The sequence below is a fragment of the Cebus imitator genome, unplaced genomic scaffold (assembly GCF_001604975.1).
Source record: "Cebus imitator isolate Cc_AM_T3 unplaced genomic scaffold, Cebus_imitator-1.0 Scaffold94, whole genome shotgun sequence".
NCBI lineage: Eukaryota > Metazoa > Chordata > Mammalia > Primates > Cebidae > Cebus > Cebus imitator.
In genome coordinates this window covers 5,321,338-5,337,622 of record NW_016107409.1, presented here as the reverse complement: position 1 = coordinate 5,337,622, position 16,285 = coordinate 5,321,338, and the positions used below count along the sequence as shown (strand labels likewise).

General features: G+C 42.0%; 1 protein-coding gene across 1 annotated transcript in view; it reads right to left on the bottom strand.

Moving 5' to 3' along the window:
* Positions 1–16,285, bottom strand: part of ERICH6B (glutamate rich 6B) — an 80,376-nt gene that overhangs the window by 17,842 nt on the left and 46,249 nt on the right. The window contains exons 8-11 of the mRNA XM_017535994.2: positions 15,487–15,575; positions 10,387–10,523; positions 5,758–5,819; positions 3,533–3,690 (exon numbers count right to left, since the gene is read on the bottom strand). Of these exons, the coding sequence (XP_017391483.1) occupies positions 3,533–3,690; positions 5,758–5,819; positions 10,387–10,523; positions 15,487–15,575 (446 nt within the window). The remainder of the gene's footprint in view (positions 1–3,532; positions 3,691–5,757; positions 5,820–10,386; positions 10,524–15,486; positions 15,576–16,285) is intronic.

Sequence of the window (16,285 nt, the reverse complement as noted above, 5' to 3'; positions counted from 1 at the left end):
TTTTTAGTTCTGTGAAGAATGATGGTGGTGTTTTGATGGGAATTGCATTGAATTTGTAGATTGCTTTTGGCAGTGTGGTCATTTTCACAATATTGATTATATTGATTCTAACCATCCATGAACATGTGATGTGTTTCCACTTGTTTGTGTTGTTTATGATTTCTTTCAGCAGTGTTTTGTAGTTTTCCTTATAGAGATCTTTCACCTCCTTGGTTAGGTATATTCCTAAGTGTTTTATTATTATTATTATTATTATTATTTTGCAGCTATTGTAAAAGGAGTTGAGATCTTGATTTGATTCTCAGCTTGGTTGCCGTTGGTGTATAGGAAAGCTACTAATTTGTGTACATTAATTTTGTATCTGCAAACTTTGCTGAATTATTTTTTATCAGTTCTAGAGGCTTTCTGGAGGAGTCTTTAGGGTTTTCTAGGCATGAAATCATATCATCAGCAAACAGAGACAGTTTGACTTCCTCTTTACCAATTTGGATGCCCGTTATTTCTTCTCTTGTCTGATTGCCTTGGCTAGGACTTCTAGTACTATGTTGAAGAGGAGTAGTAAGAGTGAGCATCCTTGTCTTCTTCCAGTTCTCAGAGAATACTTTCAACTTTTTCCCATTGAGTATTATGTTGGCTGTGGGTTTGTCATAGATGGCTTTTATTACATTGAGGTATGTCCCTCATATGCTGATTTTGCTGAGAGTTTTAATTATAAAGGGATTCTGGATTTTGTTGAGTGCTTTTTCTGTGTCTATTGAGATGATCATGTCATTTTTGTCTACTGAGATGATCGTGTGATTTTTCTGTGTCTATTGAGATGATGTATCACATAAACAAATTAAAATCCCTGGCATGAAACCCACTTGATCATGGTGGATTATCTTTTTGATATGTTGTTGGATTTGGTTAGTTAGTATTTCGTTAAGGATTTTTACATCTATATTCACCAGGAACATTGGTCTGTGGTTTTCTCTTTTGGTATGTACTTGCCTGGTTTTGGTAGTAAGGTGATATTGGCTTCACAGAATGATTTCAGGAGGATTCCTTCTTTCTCTGTCTGTGGAATAGTGTCAATAGGATTGGTACCAATTTTTCTTCAAATGTCTGGTAGAATTCAGCTGTGAATCTGTCTGGTCCTAGATTTTCTTTTGTCGGTAATTTTTATGATTACCATTTCAATATTGCTGCATGTTGTTGGTAGGTTCAGGGTATCTAATTCTTCTTGATTTAAGCTAGGAGGGTTGTATATTCCAGGAATTTGTCTCCTCAGGTTTTCTAGTTTATGCACATAAAGGTGTTCATAGTAGCCGTGAATGATCTTCTGTATTTCTGTGGTGTCAGTGGTAATATTTCCTGTTTTGTTTCTAACTGAATTTATTTGGATTTTCTCTCTTCTTTCCTTGGTTAATCTTGCATATGGTCTATTAATTTAATTTATCTTTTCAAAGAACCAACTTTTTGTTCATTTATCATTTGTATTTTTTTTGTTTCAATTTCATTTAGTTCTGCTCCGATCTTGGTTATTTCCTTTCTTCTACTTGGTTTGAGTTTGGTTTGTTCTTGTTTCTCTTCTCTAGTTTCTTGAGGTGTGACCTTAGGTTGTCTATTTGTGTTCTTTCAGCCTTTGTGATGTAGGCATTTAGGGCTACAAACTTTCCTCTTAGCCACTTTTGCTGTATCCCAGAGGTTTTGATAGATTGTGTCACTATTGTCATTCAGTTTGAAAATTTTTTAAATTTCCATCTTGATTTCATTGTTGACCCAATGATCATTCAGGAGCAGGTTATTTAATTTCCATGTATTTGCATGAAATTTGAGTATTCCTTTTGGAGTTGATTTCCAGTTTTATTCTACTGTGGTCTGAGAGAGTGCTTGATATAATTCTGATTTTCTTAAATTTATTGAGACTTGTTTTGTGGCCTATCATATGGTCTATCTTGGAGAAAGTTCTATGTGCTGATGAATAGAAAGTATATTCTGTAATTGTTGGGTAGAAGGTTCTGTAAATATCTGTTAAGTCCATTTGTTCCAAGGTGTAGTTTAAACCCATTGTTTTTTATTGACTTTTTGTCTTGATGACCTGTCTAGTGCTGTCAGTGAAATATTGAAGTCCCCCACTATATCTCATTTCTTCGGTCTGGTAGTAATTGTTTTATAAATTTGGGAGCTCCACTGTTAGGTGCATATATATTTAGGATTGTAATATTTTCCTGTTGGACAAGGCCTTTTATTATTATATAATGTCCCTCTTTGCCTTTTTAACTGCTACTGCTTTAAAGTTTGTTTTGTCTGATATAAGGATTGCTACTCCCGCTTGCTTTTGGAGTTCATTTGGATGGAATAAATGACTTTAATATTTTGAGACTAGTTTTCATTCAGATCTTTGTATAATAGTATCAGTCTTTATAAATACTCCAAGTGATTGATTTTCTTATAGGCTTCATTTGTTTTAGAGCAGGTAATGGAAAAATTGAGTGGAAAGTAGTTTCCACTATGCAATATAGTAGTTTCCACTTTCCGATATGCAATATTGTAGCTTCCACTTTCCAATATGCATAGCCTCCTAGCCATCAACGCCCCCCACCCCAGAGTGGTACATTTGTTATAATTGAGGAACCTGCACTGACACACCATTATCACCCACAGCCCAGAGTTTATATTAGGGTTCTCTCTTGATGTTGCATATTCTGTGGATTTGGACAAATGTACAGTGACATGTATCCACCACTGTGGAATCATACGGAAGAGTTTAATTGCCCTAAAAATCCCATGTTTCACCTTTTCATCCTTTCTTGCCCCCATCCCCTAGCAACCACTTACCTTTTTACTGTCTCCATAGCTTTGCGTTTTCCAGAATGTCATACAGTAGCTATTGTAATATGTAACCTTTTCAGATGGGTTTCTTTCACTTGGTAATATGTGTTTAAGTTTCCTCCATGTCTTTTCATGGCTTAATAGCTCATTTCTTTTTAGTACTGAATAATATTTAATTGTGTGAATGTACCACAGCTTATTTATCCATTCATTGTGTGACTGATTTTTGATATGGATTCTAATTTGTTAGGGGGATGGATCTCTATATGTCTTTTTATTTTTAGATGCAAGGTCTTGCTATGTTGCCTGGGCTAGAGTACAGTGGCTATTTATAGGCGTGATCATAACACACTGTAGCCTCAAACTCCTGGGCTCAAGTGATACCTCCATCTCAGTCTCCTAAGCAGCTGGGACTACGGATACATGCCACAGTGTCTGTCTGGGGCCTATGTAATATACATTTCCTTTATTCCGCTCTCAAACCCATCCAGTTGCCTAATACAGACCTGCAGGCAGAAGAATCTCAATAAATCCTAGTAAAATCCTCATCAGTCTGCCAACAACCCACACACTCAGGTGTACCTCTGATATCTTGGATGCATTTTTGCATTCACATTGTATATTATTCCTTACCGTTCTCTGATGGTATGTGCACATCTCACTGGAGCCAAAAAAAGTCCTGTGCAAAGTAAAAACACCAAGGCACTGCCCCTCTTACCACTGTCTTCTTCTGTATCCATTCCTTATCTCGTTCTAATTTCTTCCTACGACGAACAACACGGTGAGGCTTTTGGATTTTTTCTGTCTTAGGCTTCTCAAGTGTTGGTTGGGTCGATAAAGTAAATGTGAAAGTGGTCATCTCTCCTGACTTTAGAGCTGCTATTCAATCCAATGATTGCATTGAGTAAGATTTTGGTGGAAAAGAGAAAGGAAACTTAGATCTGTCTCTCTCAAGATGCCAGAGGGAGTTTGACGGTTTGGGAGATCTGCCATTTTTCCCCAGTAGGAAGGCTGTCGGGTAGTGGAAAGATTAAGGCCTTTGAAGAGAGGTATGTTGGAGCTGACATTCCAGCTCGTTCCATTTGGTTACACATTCACTCAACATGTACTTATCAAGTACCTAGTGTGTACCAGCCCAGTGCTAGATGCCTGATATGACAGTGAAGATCAACCTGTGCAGATGAGGGGGCATGCATGGGTGACATAGTGCTATGCTAACTACAACATAATGAGAGGAGCACTTACCCACTGAATGGTGTGGCTGTTAATTGAAAAGACAGGCTAAAGTCAGGGAGTCATCAAAAAAAGGAAACGCACTATAAACATGTTATTGTAACTTGAAACAGAAGTGTCTATTAACATGTCATTTCAAAGGTAAGACAAGATGAAGTTCTGATGACTGGGCTCTGTGATCATTTGTGCTCAAATCACACCAGTAATTGATTGACTGATTGACTGAGGCAGAATCTTGCTCTGTCACTCAGGCTGAATTGCAGTGGCATGATCTTGGCTCACTGCAACCTCTGTCTTCTGGGTTCAAGTAATTCTTGTTCCTCAGCTGGGGTTACAGGCATGTGCCACCACACCTGGCTGATGTAGAGATGAGGTTTTGCCATGTTGGCCAGGCTAGTCTTGAACTCCTGGCCTCAAAGGATTATCCTATCTTAGCTTCCCAAAGTGTTGGGATTATGGGCATGAGCCACCACACCTGGCTAAGAGTGTGTGCGTGTGTGTGTGTGTGTGTGTGTAGGTGTGTGTGTTAAAGCTTGCAACTTCGTTTTTGTTTCATAGCAAAAGTTTCTTTTTATATTCATTTTGTCCATTTTTACAACAATTGAATTTTGGAACTAGTAAGGACAACTGGAAAAACAAGCCTAGTGCCTTTTGATAAGTGTTTAACACAACAGTGGGAGCCGAGTGGCTGGAGCCATGGTGAGGGGCTTCCAGCTGTGGTATCAGCCAACACGCTCTTGGTGGGAGTGAGGAGCCCCAGCTCACTACCTAAGGGGGAGGTCAGTCAGGAGAGTGCTGTGTGTCCCATCATTGAGACCAACACAGCCTGCCGTGAGAGCTCATGCGAGGGAACTTAACCAGGCTTTGATGCTGAGACTTCCAGTGGAAGATAAGTCTCTAGCATGTGATGGAGGAGTCCCAGCATAAGTGCTGTGTGGTTGGAGGCTGGAGTGGGGATGGGTTAATGGTGACACAGGGTTCAGGAGACGCAGGCACGGCCCGCAGCAGCTATTCCTTAAGAGTTAGGTCAGAGGCATGAATTGGTACTGGGGGCAAGAGTACTTTCTTGAGAAGGAATTGAGCTAAGACGAGGCTCAGCAAGAAAAAGTACTGTGATTGGTTAGCTATGTCTCCCATGAATATTGCTGTCATTTTCAGGTTGGGTCCAGTCACCTGAAAGATATTGCATATTGTAGTTATAAATTTTTAAGTGAAGGCAGCTTAGTCCCTTCATTGAATTCTTCCATGATTAGCTCCATGAAGCTGGCAACCTCCATGATTTGCAAATCTTAACAGCTGGACACAAATGCCTTTAGTCTCATGGTAAAGGAGCTATTTCTTTCCCAATTTTTACATTAATATTCCTTTCCTGGAGTACCCCACTCCTCCAAATCTGTGTTAGATCCCTTACCATGGGGTCCCACAGTGTCCTCTTCCCACAGTCCATGTCACCAAAATGCCAGGTGACTCACTCTGTGTTTGGATCCCCCACCTGCCCCTGCCATCAAGAGAGAAACTCACTGGGGCCCTGGACTGTGTCTGTCATGCTCGGTATTTCATCCCTGGCAGCCAGGACCAAATTAGCCCTGTAGGCACTGAAGTGAGTGAATGAGCCCTTCTGTCTTCTCTACAGTACATGCAGAAGGGGAGAGGTGGTGGACACGGACAGGAGAGCTGGCAATGGGTGGAAAATTGTCGAGTGGTGCCTACCTTCACGTCTCCTCTTAATCCATAAGATTGTTTCCTTGAACTTTTCATAATTTCTCTTCAACCTAAAAGTAAAGTGTATCATCTTTAAAAGCCAAGACTAAGTTCATGCATACATGCCATCACACAATGCAGATGGTACTGGGACCTGCCGGGTTTCTTATGCAGGTAGAAATGGGACCAATAGTATCTGTTTTATTCAACGCCCACGAGTAAAGGGTTGGTTCCTGATATCCACTCAATGCTTCCCTCGTGGTCTAACTGACCCACAACCTGGGCACGTGGCCAAACCCTAAACCCTTTGAAATGAATTAAACAAGGATAATCTTGGGGACAGTTTACAGGGCAGGGAGGTCCAAGTGCAAGTATGGCCCTATGAGAACTCAGGCAGCTGGATTTGATTTTCTGTGGCTTGTCTATATTCCAGTGAGGCCTATGCCTGGAAATAGCTTGGAAAACCAGCCTCGCCTTTGAACTGGACAGAACCACCTGAAACCCCTTTGCATTTAATAGGACATTTTCAAATAGGCTTACTCAAAAGGACTTATCATAAAAGCCACACAAGTCACAGCTCTTCAACGTGATCAAGCCCTTTTCTCCCTCTCATGTCAACACACAGGGCTAGTCATCCTGGCCTTTCAATGGCGTGGACTGTTTTCCTTCCAAATAAGGGTGCTCTCCAGGGCAACTGTGTTTTCTAGTTCTCAGATCAGAGCCCCTTTGAAGGGGAATGTGCCAGAAAGAGTGAGCTTCCCAGGCTTAATTGGATCTGAAAAGAAGGCCTTTGCCATTGCAGATTTTAACTCCTTAGATCAGATTCCTTGAAGAGGGCATACTGGTTTAGCCCGGAGTAACTCCAGGAAGCAAACAACCTTTGCTGGAAAGGGCTGCACTATGTTATGTAGCACAGAGCAATGGTCCCCTTATTCATACCCTAGAAGCAATAGAGAAATTTGAGAATGAGTCCATGGTCCATTTGTACCAAATGTTATTCATTTCATATGCAAGGCCTTTTAATGGAATTGAAGTGGTTACTTAGCCTACTGGCACCTGTCAAAAAATAAGGGCCCAGGAATAGGTGGAGTGAGGGCCTATTCCTTTAGGCTCAGGGCAGGAAACCAAACACAGACATGAGTTAAACTCCAGTGACGGTATCTAGCTGAGGCATCCAAAGCCCTTTTGGGAAGACTGACTCTTTCTCTCTTAGTTTTTGGCCCACCTTTGCAAGTGAGTGAAATTCCCATCAGCTGGCTCTTCAATACCAGAGGCTGGGGTACACACTACTGTATCCCTAGAGCCTAGATTAGCACATAGTACATGCACAGGAAATATCTGTTGAATGCAATCAGGTTATAATCAGCCTTTGATACAGGTGTAAATGGGAAGAGAGGGAGGAAAATGGCACAGAGGCAGTGGAATAACGCATGGAGGTGTTGTTTGGTGTTTTTGCTCATCTGAAAGCTTGAGAGTTCTTTGTGTCTTGCCTTCCCCTTTCCTAAGAAGCCCTGAGGGTCTTATGCCCCATGCCTCTATTGAGTCCACAGTAGAAGTTGCTAGTAGTCAATCTCTTCCTGATTTTTGTGAACACCTGAACTTGCCCACGTGATTATGTAGGGCACCTTGTTCCCCACAGCCTGTACCTGGTGCCACTGCTGGAGATTCTGTGACAGACCCATGGGGACCCAAAGACATACCTGGCTCTCCAGGTTTCTGACAATGGATAAAGGAAAGGCCAGGCTTCCATGCTGAGAGCATGTCTACACCACAGGCTGGGTATATGATATGGTTTGGCTGTGTCCCTACCCAAATTTTATCTTGAATTCCCATATGTGGTGAGAAGGACCTGGTGGGAGGTAACTGAATCATGTGGGCAAGTCTTTCCCATGCTGTCCTCTTGATAGTGAAAAAGTCTCAAGAGATCTGAATGTTATTATAAGGGGGAGTTTCCCTGTATAAGCTCTCTTTTCTTGTCTGCCGCCATGTGAGATGTGCCTTTCACCTTCTGCCATTATTCTGAGGCCTCCCCAGCCATGTGGAACTGTAAGTCCATTAAATATCTTTCTCTTGTAAATTGCCCAATCTTGGATATGTCTTTATCAGCAGTGTGCAAATGGACTAATACAGTGAATTGGTACCGGTAGAGTGGTGCACTGCTTAAAGACAGCTGAAAACGTGGAAGTGACTCTGGAACTAGGTAACAAGTAGGTGTTGGAACAGTTTGGAGGTCTTAGAAGAAGATAGGAAAATGTGGGAAAGTTTGGAACTTCCTAGAGACTTGTTGAATGGCTTTGTCCAAAATGTTGATAGCAATATGGACAAAAAAGTCCAGGCTGAGGTGGCCTCAAGTGGAGATGAGGAACTTTTTGGGAACTGGAGCAAAGGTGACTCTTGTTATGTTTTAGCAAAGAGACTGGCAGCATTTTGCCCATGCCCTAGAGATTTGTGAAACTTTGAACTTGAGGGAGATGATTTAGGGTAGCTGGCGGAAGAAGTTTCTAAGCACCAAAGTATCAAGAGATGACTTGAGTGCTGTTGAAGGCATTCAGTTTTCTAAGGGAAGCAGAGCATAAAAACCAGAAAATTTGCAGCCTTACAATGCAATAGAAAGGAAAATTCCATTTTCTGAAGAGAAATTCAAGCCAGCTACAGAAATTTGCATACATAATGAGGAGCCAAATGTTAATCCCCAAGACAATGGGGGAAATGTCTCCAGGGCATGTCAGACGTCTTCACAGAGACCCCTCCCACCACAGGCCCACAGGCCTAGGAATAAAAATGAATGGTTTCATGGGCCAGGCCCAGGGTCCCTGTGCTGTGTGCAGCCTAAAGACTTGGTGCCTTGCATCCTAGCTGCTCTAGCCATGGCTGAAAGGGGCCAACATAGAGCTTGGGCCATGGCTTCTGTGGGAGCAAACCCCAGGCCTTGGCCGCTTCCACATGGTGTTGAGCATGTGAGTGCACAGAAGTCAAGAATAGGGGCTTGGGAACCTCTGCCTAGATTTCAGAGGTTGTATGGGAATGCCTGGATGCCTAGGCAGAAGTTTGCTGTAGAGGCAGGGCCCTCATGGAGAATCTCTGCTAAGGCAGTGTGGAAGGGAAATGTGGGGTGGGAGCCCCCACACAGAGTCCCTACTGGGGCACCGCCTAATGGAGCTGTGAGAAGGGGGCCACCATCCTCCAGACCCCAGAACAGTAGATCCACTGACAGCTTGCACTGTGCATTTGGAAGAGCCTCAGGCACTCAATGCCAACGGGTGAAAGCAGTTGGGATGGAGGCTGTACCCTGCAAAGCCACAGGGGCAGAGCTGCCCAAGACCAGGGGAACCCACCTCTTTTATTAGTGTGATCTGGGTATGAGACATGAAGTCAAAGGAGGTCATTTTGGAACTTTAAGGTTTAATGACTGCGCTATTAGATTTTAGACTTGCATAGGGCCTATAGCCCCTTCACTTTGGTCAATTTTTGCCAGTTGGAATAGCTGTATTTATCCAATGGCTGTATCCCCATTGTAATTAGGAAATAATTAACTTGCTTTTGATTTTACAGGTTCATAGGCAGAAGGGACTTGCCTTGTCTCAGATGACACTTTGGACTGCGAACTTTTGGGTTAATGCTGAAATGAGTTAAGACTTTGGGGGACTGTTGGGAAGGCATGATTGGTTTTGAAATGTGAGTACATGAGATTGAGGGGGGTCGGTGGCAGGATGATATGGTTTGGCTGTGTCCCCACCCAAATCTCGTCTTGAATCCCCACGTGTTGAATTACCCCATAGGAGATGATTGAATCACAGGGGCAGGTCTTTCCCATGCTCTTCTCATAATAGTGAGTAAGTCTCATGAAATCTGATGGTTAGTATAAGAGGGAGTTTCCCTGCACAAGCTCTCTTCTCTCGTCTGCTGCAATGTAAGATGTGCCTTTCACTTTCTGCCATGATTGTGAGTTCTCCTCAGTCACATGGATCTTTAAGTCCATTAAATCTTTTTCTTTTGTAAATTTCCCAGTCTCAGGTCTTTATGAGCAGTGTGAAAATGGACTAATACAGTATACAAATGGCATTCTGGAACATTTTGTGACCTGGGGCCTTGCCAGCTAGAAAGATCTGGTGCCAGCGATACAGGTCTACAATAACCTTACAGGGGCCCTGGCCATGACCCCAGATCAGTGAAGCTCAAGGCTCTCCCTCCTTCAGGATGCATGGAAAAGCATTAGCTCACCTAGCATGAAGCCGGGGAATTTCGTGGGAAGATGTCCCAGGTCTTGACTCCCCAATGTCTTCTTAAATGTCAGGGGTCTGAACTTTGCTCCCTAGACTTTTGTGCAAGTTCATGGTCCCTGCAAGACATTTTCTTGCCCTGGATTTCCAGCCTCTGCCACCATCTGCCTTGATCCTATCCTGCAGCTCCCATGCTTGCAGGGTCCTTGCTCTTGAGTTCTGATTTTGGTCTGGCAGCTGGATAATTCTGCCCATCTTACCTTTTCCCTGTGCTTGGCCTGTGCCTGGTCCTTGACTGAGGGAACCTGCTTGGCCCTGACTTTGCTCTTTTTGTTGGTTGCTCAATTTATACTCCCTGCTGCCACCTCTGGAATACCCAAATCCACTGACAAACCACTCAGCCTCGCCAGTTACTTACATAATTACCAGTTTCCATCTGTTTTCACTTTCCAGTAGCTTAGTTAGGGGAATGTCAAAATCCTCTTCCAGTTCATTGCGATCAGCCATTTCTTTGACTATTGCTTTAAACACTGCCTGATAGGAGCTGTTCAAAAACTACAAAAGGACCAAAGAATGAAATATTCAGAAAATGGAAATTAATGATTTATTAATCATTTTTCTGACTCCCAAAGGTACTGTGTGACACTTCAACATATTATTCAAAAAACACAAAAATGGGAAGAAGTGGGCAGAGGGAGGGACAGCATCAGGAAGAAAAGCTAATAGATGCTGGGCTTAATACCTAGGTGATGGGATGATCTGTGCAGCAAACCACCATGGCACACGTTTACCTATATAACCTGCACATCCTACACATGTACCCCTGAATTTAAAAGTTGAAGACAGAAAACGGGAACCATAGAATGGGTAGCAAGAATTCCTTTAAAGAGTATTTCCATGATCATCACACCCTCTTCTTTTTCCTGTTTCCTTAAGAATTTTTTAAAACATCAGTATGCCAAAAGATCTTTGGGGGAACATACAATTATCTTCTTTTTCCAAACATGGAGAGATGGCTTTGGAATGTAAAAATGCTTCCATGCTCTAAGACCATAACAGGGTTTCCTCATTCTACAAATGGCCAAGCTCCCAGTGGTGGTTGATTTATTCAGTGTGAAGACCGAGTCTTCAGGAAAGTGGCATAGTACCTTGTGCATGACTGTATTGGGCAGTTCTGCTTTTAAAGATTCTTCCAGAGTAATGACATTACAAGCTGCCTTTTTTTTTTTTTTTTTTNAGATGGAGTTTCACTCTGTCGCCCAGGCTGGAGTGCAGTGGCATGATCTAGGCTCACTGAAACCTCCACCTCCCAGGTTCAAGTGATTCTTATGCCTCAACCTCTTGAGTAGCTGGGTTTATAGGCATGTGCCACCATGCCCAGCTAAATTTTGTATTTTTAGTAGAGACAGGATTTTACCATGTTGGCCAGGCTGGTCTTGAACTCCTGGCCTCAAGTGATGCACCTGCCTCAGCCTCCCAAAGTGCTGGGACTACAGGTGGGTGCCACAGCACTTGTCCACAAGCTGCCTTTTTATTTGGCCACATTGATCATTCTATCCCATATCTGTGCTGCTGACCAGGACTGACCTATAGGTGGGTCTTCACTGGAGTTTCTGTTGTGGATCCCTTTTGATGGAAAGTGAAGCTGGCTTCTTGGAGAGGACAGCCAGGGATTGGTCATGTTTCCTGTTCTTTGCTCACCAACAGTTGAGATTGCTGTTGTTGTTCAACGTGTGATCATGGAGAATATACCATTAACTCACTAGCCTCTTACAGGCAAGTGAAAGACCAACATATCCGAAGATGCACATGAGCTGGGACAGATACAAGGATATGACTTATAGCTGGCCGGAGTTTCTAGGTTGCGGGGAAAGCTGGGGTGCTTTAGGTCCAGTTTGCCTGACTCCTAGCCTCTGAGCCCTGTCTCTCTCTATTTCTCGAGTCAGTGCTTCTGGACAGGTTGAGGAGAAGGACTTTGCTGCTCACATTCCTGCCTCTAAATTCCTCATTGTTGACAATCCTTCCTTTGGGATGAAGTGACTTTCTGTTTGCCTCCGCCAGCCATCTATCCCTATTCTGTCTGCATTTTATGTTCTGTTCTCCAGAAAATACAGTGTCTGTTGTGGTCTGCTGGATGGCCACCCACCTGGGTGGGCCTAGTTGAGGTTATGTAGACTGTGCCACCCCAGTCTATGCAGCCAGCATATATATGACATCTTATGGGGTTTATTCCATTTGTTTGTCCAGCCTACAGAGTGGAACTACCCCCATCATCGTGGAAGGTGTATTGGGCACCTCAGTTATGAGGTCTTCCATGCCTGGAGACTTTTCCTGGGTTAATATCTGGTTCTTGCAACCCAAAGAATTTTCACAGCAAGGTTTGTGATGCATGAGTGTATCATTGAAATAAAAAATGAAGGCTGGGCATGACAGCTTATAGCCATAATCCCAGCACTTTGGGAGGCCATGGCAGGTGGGTCAGTTGAGCCCGACTCTGCCGACAGCTTGATTTCGTATTTCGAGTCTTCAGAACTATGAGACAGTAAATTTTGTTGTTCAAGCCACTCAAAGGTGGCACTTTGTTAACAACAGACTTTAGCAAACTAATATAGATTCCAAATCAAAATCTTTAACCAACAGCTTTCTCCCAGGACCTAGATTGTATATTTTGGTTTTCAATTGAGCTTTATCTAAATATCTTATGGGAACTTAATACTCAGTGTGTACCAAATAGAACTTTCTACTTCACCCTACAAATGTAGCCTTCTTCTCCTCTTCAGCTTTCCAGCCTATAGAGTATAAATCTACACCAACTCATAGCGGCTGTTCTGTGCACTGCCCCGCGCTGCCAGGCTTTCCCATTTATTCATTTGTACTGCTACATATTACCAGTCTTCCTGCCCTCAGCCTCTCCTCTCCAATTTATTATCTGCAAAGCCACCAGGGTGACCTTTAAAAATGCAAATTTGCTCCTGTCCGTGGAGAAAGAACTCAGTATTGGTGGGGGCTTTGGGTAGATCCCCTATGCCATATTCTTTCCCCCAAATAAATTCCACATAGTGTTAAAGAGATCCCTTGGGGAGCTAAAAGAAAACAATGAATGAATTACAAAAATTCTCTTGAGGAGTGAAAAGACCTCTCTACACATGAAACAATACTCGGTAAGCAGAAAAGGAAATCTTGCTACATGAGACTACCTGCACATAAAAAATGATCACATCATGGAAAATACCAAGAAGAAGTTTGGAAAACAAAATGCAAACTGGAAAAAAATTTACATGTATGCCAGAAAAAGAATTAAGGTCTTTCATATATTAAAAGCCCTTACAAATCAGAAAGAAAGAGAAATAAGCAACATGGGAGAAGAGAAGACAACACCAACTGGCCAGTCACGGAGAGACACAAATGACCAATAATTGTGAAAATGCCCAGCACCTTTCATAATGGAGGAGATGCAGAAACCAACATGAGATGCTATTTTCACCCTATCAGATGGGCCAGAATTATGACTCTTGGTGGTTGAGGATATGATGAAGGAGGCATTCTCAAGCCCTCTAGGTGGGAATAGGAAAATGGTACAACTTATGGGAGGTGCTGGGGGGTGGAATTTGTCAATGTTTTTTGAGTTAAAGATGAAGGTAGCTCTGGGCCCAGCATCAACTGCTAGAAATTTATTCTTTAGATTCATTTGCATTTGTATGTAATAGTATACATACAATTCATTGCACTGAAAATAAATATATATATATCATATATATATAAATATATATATATAAAATATATTTTTATATATATATCATAATATATATAAATAAATATATATATAATATATATAAATATATATATAAAATATATTTATATATATATATAAAATATATATATAAATATATTTATATATATATAAAATATATATATAAATATATTTATATATATATAAAATATATATATAAAATATATATATAATACCCAAGCTTTCCAAAATATGTTATTAAGGGAAAAGTAAGTTATAGAACAGAATGTACATCATGATTCCATTTGCGGATATGCACATGTTTTAAAAGACATATATATGTGTACATGCGTTAACATTTCCAGGATACATAAATAGCAGTTATTTCACTAACGTAAGGAAGTAGAGGCTTGAAACATTTATTTCATAGCCTTCTTTACTACTTCAATATTTTAAAATGGTGTGCACATGGTAGCTTCCTAATGTAAAAGCTAGATAGTTTAGGTTGTTTGAAACAAAATACTTGAAAAAATTAAAAACAAGTCTGATAGTGTCACGTTCTTGCCTAAAATCCTTCAGTAGCAAAGCCCTGAAATGGCAAGGCGCTTGTGATGACACCTCCCTTACTCAGCCCACCTGTCCCAAGGAAAACTCTGGAACGCTCCCAAACCTGCCATGTCCTTCCAGAACCTACATGGAGGATGTGACTGTCACCTGAGAATGCAGTGCCACCTGATGTAGCAAAACATCAACGGATAGGAGCCTTGAAGGTTTCTGAATAATTTGTGTCTAATTAAAACAAATCCTTTAGGTTTCAACTCTAGTTGAAAAATTTTTCCAAAATGCCCAATTTTACTTTCCTGCCTTTGTAAATCCAAAGCAGTAAATCTAAATTTGTCATTTTTTCCTCCCTTCATTGTAGTATTTTAGTATTCAAAAAGTAAATCTTAGTAATACAGTGCTGTGTAGAGACAAGTATAGAATTTAGGGCTAAATATGAACTGAGACGAGACAATTTCTCAATTAAAAACATTAAAAAATGAAATATCTAGTTTTTTTGCCTTTTCTTTTATAAATTTAGGAAAATATATCTGCTTAATTTTGGGTTCCAGAGACACAAGATTGCACTCTTAGGATTGTAGTCAGTACGTACAATGTGAGCAGTCGAGGACAGGATGAACAATAATGCTTCCCCCCGACTTAGCATGGGGTGTAAGCCCTACAGGTAAATTGATGCAGGAAATTCGAGCCACTAGGCTGCCCCTGCAGGCAAAACATTCGTGTGGCATATTTACAAAATCATAACAAAAATTTTGTTTTAAAGACAAGAAAACATCCAGTGGATGTAAGGCTTATCAAAACCATGATGACTCCCCAGCTCCTCTCTGGTGATTGATTGGGAACAGCTGGGGAGAGTGCCCTGTTGAATGTCCAGGTCTGGCTGTGTGTCCCTCTGCAGGGTGGTGGTTGTCACAGGCCTGTGAAGATGGGAGAGAAACACCACAATTTGTTGTGTCTACCTGGAGTAGAGAGGTTAGCGTCTGGCATTGTCTGCCTTGCCAGGTTGCCCCACCTCCATAGAGGGAGGAGGCTTTCCTTGGGGCTTTTCTGTCTGTGTGTGTGGGAGTTTCTGGGTTGCTGTCTTCTCTAACACCCAGTCTGGGATATATGAGGCAAAAAGAAAACCCAGGTCCTCAGATCCCAAGCCCTCAGCCAGCCTGCCTGGGCTAGGGCCACCCTGCTCCAACATTTGGAGGAAGGGGGGTCTCAGGTTTTTATCCAACTTACATTTTCATCTAAGTCCTCCACTTCTAGCTTGTCAATGGACTTATCTGTTATACCATCCCAAAAGTCCTCCGTAGAAGCGTACTCCATGACTTTCAATTTTGGAAGGCGTGTCGAAAGGAAGGGCATGTGGAAAGAAAATCAAAAGTATAAAAAATTAAAAAAAAATAGAAATAGATTGACAATATTTAGCCTTGCCCTTCCAAAAAAAATGCAAACATCATCAATGAGATGTTAAATAGGTTAATCATAGGACCTAAAATTCAGCTTGGGGGTAACTAATAGGAATAAGAGGGTTCGTTTCAGTGGCTGACTTAAGAAAGTGAGTGTGTGTTCCTGGTGGCTGGTGAGGGTCAGTCTGACAAAGTGGTCTTTGAATGAGTACCAGGTGAAGTAAGGGAGTGTGCAGGCAGAAGGCCATGGATGAGCATTCCCATGTATTCCGGCAGAGGACTAGGAGGTGCAAAGGCCCTGTGGTTAGTGTGGGAGGGGCACGCTTGACGCACGGCAGGGGGAACCATATGATATGCCCGCAGTAGAGCAGACATGAAGTTGCACAGCCTGAGGGGAGGTCAGAGAGGAGTCGGGGGTGACTGGGGGAGGGAGGAATAGGTGAGCAGGTGGTGGGCTAGGGCCAGCTTTCAAAGGACCTTGTAGGCCATGGGAAGGACTTTAGATTTTCTTCTGAGGGAGACTTATTCCGAGTGTGATTTTCACTTGGAAATTTCAAGAAACATATCTGTCTTCCACCAGGCTTGTCAAAATTTGCCAATTTCTAGAATTGCATATGATTCATAAGTAC